Below are 4,994 nucleotides of genomic sequence, written 5' to 3'. Positions count from 1 at the left end.
GTTGGTTTTCACGAGACTCACCGGCGCATGCGCAAATGCTGACCTCATACGTCATGCCGGAACTGCTTCTGTGTACAACTGCTGGTGCAAGCTAGATTAAAGTGATTATTACGTTTTGAATATGGATATTTTTCTTACAAAAACACATCAATTCGCTAAAGGAGGCCTTTGTTCACCCCCCCCGGAGCCGTATGAGACACTTTTTTTTTATGCATGGCCACTTTTTATTTAACTACTTTTGGACTGAAGCAATGCAACACCCACTGACTGCAGTGATAGAGCTTGAAAGATCAAAGACAATTTTTAATATAACTCCGACTGGATTCGTCTGAAAGAAGAAAGTCATATACACCTAGGATGCCTCGGGGGTGAGTAAAACGCAGCCCAATTTTCATTTTTGGGTGAACTAACCCTTTAACCTCTAGGTTAAGGCTCTGACAACATTTTCTGTTTTTAAGATTTTCTATTTTTTGTGCAAAATACCTTGATGCCTGGCTTGTGTTTAAAATATCAATTCATCAAATTACCTTCAAGAATAGCGTCACCTTTCAAATGTTCCTTTTCATTTGCCTTTAACAGGTCTAGTTGCCTTTACGGGACGTGCTGTTTGGGAGGAATGAGTTACTCCATTGGCTTCCTGAGATTCTGCAAGCAGGTTTGTTCCCGTTTTTCTTTAAAATTAAAATTACTTTTCCTTCACAGCAATGTTTTTCCATAACATTTCTTTGTTTAACTTTTTAGAAATCCTAAAATATTCAGATTATTTCCAGTGGAGTCCAAAAGTGTGAGACCAAATTGAAAATATGAGATGTACAATTTGGAAATAAGCTGAACATTTTAGGATTTTAGTATGTCTCCTATCCCATTCTGTTTTGACCTGCATCTGTATGAGTACAAATGGCTATATGTAAACAGCATGAATATGTTAATAAGAGGGTCTGAATTTCTTTGTTTCCTCAACCTTTATCTACCTTCTCTACCTGAATTTTCATGAAGTGGCAGCTGTTATATTTGTACTATTGTCTTTCCTGAGAAGCTCCAGTGGTGAAAGTAGGATTAAAAACAATAGGAAGCAGGTGCAAGTCACTCGATAATAAACACAAAAAATAGGTATTGCCACCAGCCTGATGCTGTCTGCACGGCAGCTGAGGAACCCGCTCGCACTTTGAGAATAATACTGATGAAAATTGGATTTGAGAACCCCATACCCAGAAAGACTGAAAATAATGTGAATTGAACTTTTTTAATAGGAAGTGGAATTTCAGAACACATAAATCTGTCTGACCAGACGCCTACATGTGGGATTTTTCAAAGCATCACCTTGCGATGTACCAGACTGTAGCGGAGACAGAGCGTGCTTTGATTATTTTGCGACGGCTTTTCTCAAAGACAGCTTCGATTTAAAACTTGAATTCCACGTTGATGATTCAAGCAGTTGATTCTGACTTGCATGTAGCGAGATTGGGAAAAAATTCTCCTCTGTGTCATTCTCAATGAGTGGATTTGTCAGTCATGTCAAACTTTGTGTTGATTGTGTAAGAAATAAGCACTTCCTGTCAAAAAATAAGCATGCAACATTACCATGCCTTTGAAAATGATGAGGACTAGAAGTTCTCTATCACTCAAACTATATTACAGGCCTGTGTTGACTAAATGGAACCGGCGTAAAAACCAAACCATCACCATTACTCCATCTGCTTCTGTTACTAATGTCATCATCTAGGCCACACTTCAGTTCTGTGTCGTGAAGCCCATCATGGCTGTCATCACCATCCTTCTGCAGGCTTTTGGCAAATATCACGATGGAGACTTTAAGTGAGCCACCCGTCATTCATTCCTTTTTATCTTATATCAACATTCCATAATAACACAACATCTGACTTTTTAAAGAACTGTCTTTTACTCCTTGTCTTGTGTCTTTTCATATAGTGTAACAGGAGGTTACCTTTACATCACCATCATCTACAACGTTTCTGTCAGTTTGGCTCTCTATGCCCTCTTTCTCTTCTACTTTGCGACCAGTGACCTTCTGAGACCTTTTGAGCCTGTGCTCAAATTCCTCACCATCAAATCCGTCATCTTCCTCTCCTTCTGGCAAGGTTGGTTACTCTGCATTGTATGTTCAGTATTCATCTCAAGCTGTTCATTGACACATGAAACATTTTATTTGAATATGGTTGTGGACAAGGCGGGACCTTAAGAGTTAAAAAAAAAAAAGTTTCTTCCTGCAAATTTTTTGGTACGTCTTTTTTTTTTTTAGGTATGGTATTGGCCATTCTGGAGCGATGTGGTGTGATCCCAGAAGCTCTGGTCATTGATGGTAATGAGGTGGGGGCTGGTACAGTGGCTGCTGGTTGGCAGAACTTCATCATCTGCATCGAAATGTTCTTTGCCGCCATCGCCCTCCGCTATGCCTTCACCTCCAGTGTGTACCGCGAGAAGAAGAGTGAAGCACCAGGTAATCTGACACATCAGAAAAACAAAGCAAAACTTTCTAACTTGTTGTTTAGAGGATCTTAGAAACATGTCTCAGCAATCCTTTATGAGGCACCTGAAAGTTTTCTTCCTCAGGAGGGTTATGACTCACAGTTCAGAGGACTGCTGGAAAGCTCCACTCATTGACAGATCATCAAAATAACTCCTGTGTTTTGAGAAACTCAGACCTGTGGCAGGTTGAATGATGCCATTACACTTGAAAAATTAGAAAACGAAATCTTCAGCAGGTGTTTTCTTGCCGCAAAACTTTCCTTTGGGAATTTCAGTTGCAACATAATGAGGTCAAATGATGACAATTTCAAGCAATAGTTCAACTAAAAATTACAATTCTGACATTCACCCTTATGTTGTTTGTTTGCAGTAGGGGTGTCATGATATCAGATTTTCACTACACGATTATTGTGACTTAAAGAATTCATGATATCGCAATATCTGTAGAAATTTGAGGAAAAAAATAATGCTATTAGTCAAATTCATGATTCATTTTATGTTTTCTTTCTTTTTTCCCACTCATTCACACTCAAAAGGCTTGATTTTGAGAGAATCACTCTCAAAAGAGTTTGTAACCTCCTCTGACAGGATTTTGTGTGGCAGTAATAACAACACATTGTGTTGTCGGTAGCTATTTCTTTGTATATTTAATGTCAGTGGCAACCAGTGTTAAGGTGCAATACCACCATCTACTATGCTGTAGTGTCAACCAGACAAACCGCTAGTTACTGCCACTGGAATATTCGTGATATTAATGTATGTGTAATATTAACAGTTAATATTTCATTTTATTAAATATCACAGCTATCAAGTCAAGTCACCTTTATTTATATAGCACTTTATGCAATACAGATTGTGTCAAAGCAGCTTTACAGTATACAGTAAAATAGTGTGTCGATAATACAAGAGGACAATAGTAAATACTCCGTTTTTCAGTTAAAGTCAGTCCATCGTTGATTCAGTGATGTCATCGTCCAGATCAGATCAGTTCAGTTCAAATAGTATCTGTGCAATCAAGTCGACCATATTGCCGTTAATTAAGTGTCCCCGACTAAGCAAGCAAGGAACCAAAACTCCATCTGTGACAGAAATGGAGAAAAAACCTTGGGAGAAACCAGGCTCAGTCAGGGGGCCAGTTCTCCTCTGGCCAGAGAAACCAGCAGGGTGTGGTTTAATTCCAGGCTGCAACACAAGTCAGAATTGTGCAGATAGCTGTCGAGGTGACAAGGTCTTCACAGGGGATCTGTCTCTGGGGCTCATCTAGTGGACATGGTCTCCGCTGACATTCAGGGCTGTAGAGGTCGTCTCTAGGTGCTGATCCACCATCTGGACTGGATTTGGGTGACTGCAGTGACCATCTGATCTCGATACAGACTGGATCTGGTTGGCTAAGAATGAATGATTGAATAAGAATGAAACAGACTAATATTAGCGTAGATGCCATTCTTCTTATGATGTAACAAGTACATAGGGTGTTATGGGAAGTGTTCCCGGTTCTGGTTGACCTAACGGATGCAGCCTAACAATCCTTGCAGCCCTCGGATTTGTGTCGGCCTCCTGAACAACGCTAGGCAGATTATTCCAGAGTTTGGGTGCTATATAGGAAAAGGATCTGCCGCCGCAGTTGATTTTGATATCCTAGGTATTATCAAATGGCCAGAGTTTTGAGATCACAGCGGACTTATGGCGCTTTTCCACAGCATGGTATGGCATGGCTCGCTTTTGGGGGGTTTTCCACTGTGTACAGTACCTTGTACCTGGTACTTTTTTCAGTACCACCTTGGCTGAGGTTCCAAGTGAGCCGTACCGTTACCAAAATGTGACGTGTAAACCCTGCTGATCACTGATTTGCCGGAGAGAATCATCACTACCTGCATTATTAAACCAGCACAGCCAGTGAGGATCGAACGCAACTTTTTTTCAAACGAGTGCACCTTTTTTTAAACAACAAAATAATGGCTGTTTCGTGGTCTGTTGAGGAAGTGCAGGCATTCCTCTTGTTGATAGCCGAGGAGCGGATCCAGCGAGAGCTTGATGGGACGACGCAGAATGAAAAAGTTTTTCAGGAGGTCGTGGCAGTAGAGGCGGCACAACTATAATGACATGTATAATGACTGAGCCGAGCCGAGCTATACCATGCAGTGGAAAAGCGCCATTATAGGACTATAATGCGATATGAGCTCGCTCAAGTACTGATGAGCTAAACCATTCAGGGCTTTATAAGTAGCAAGATTTTGAAATGTATATGATGTTCAATAGGTAGCCAGTGCAGTGTTGACAGAACCGGGCTAATATGGTCATACTTCCTGGTTCTAGTAAGAACTCTAGCTGCTGCATTTTGGACCAGCTGGAGTTTATTAAGAGTGCAGAGCAACCACCCAATAAAGCATTACAATAATCTAACCTTGAGGTCATGAATGCATGAATTAACGCTTCTGCATTTGACATTGAGAGCATAGGTCATAATTAAGATATATTTTTGAGATGGAAAAATGCGGTTTTACACA

The 4,994-nt window shown here is 40.5% G+C and overlaps 1 protein-coding gene across 1 annotated transcript in view; it reads left to right on the top strand.

Annotated features, from left to right (window-relative positions):
- LOC107674661 (transmembrane protein 184A-like) overlaps positions 1 to 4,994 on the top strand; it is a 31,373-nt gene that overhangs the window by 12,705 nt on the left and 13,674 nt on the right. Inside the window, exons 5-8 of the mRNA XM_016468701.1 lie at positions 580 to 655; positions 1,724 to 1,815; positions 1,930 to 2,099; positions 2,261 to 2,458. Coding sequence (XP_016324187.1) covers positions 580 to 655; positions 1,724 to 1,815; positions 1,930 to 2,099; positions 2,261 to 2,458 — 536 coding nt within the window. The remainder of the gene's footprint in view (positions 1 to 579; positions 656 to 1,723; positions 1,816 to 1,929; positions 2,100 to 2,260; positions 2,459 to 4,994) is intronic.

Source organism: Sinocyclocheilus anshuiensis, unplaced genomic scaffold (genome assembly GCF_001515605.1).
Source record: "Sinocyclocheilus anshuiensis isolate Anshui unplaced genomic scaffold, SAMN03320099.WGS_v1.1 scaffold152, whole genome shotgun sequence".
Taxonomy (NCBI): Eukaryota; Metazoa; Chordata; class Actinopteri; order Cypriniformes; family Cyprinidae; genus Sinocyclocheilus; species Sinocyclocheilus anshuiensis.
This window is presented reverse-complemented; position numbering and strand designations above follow the sequence as displayed.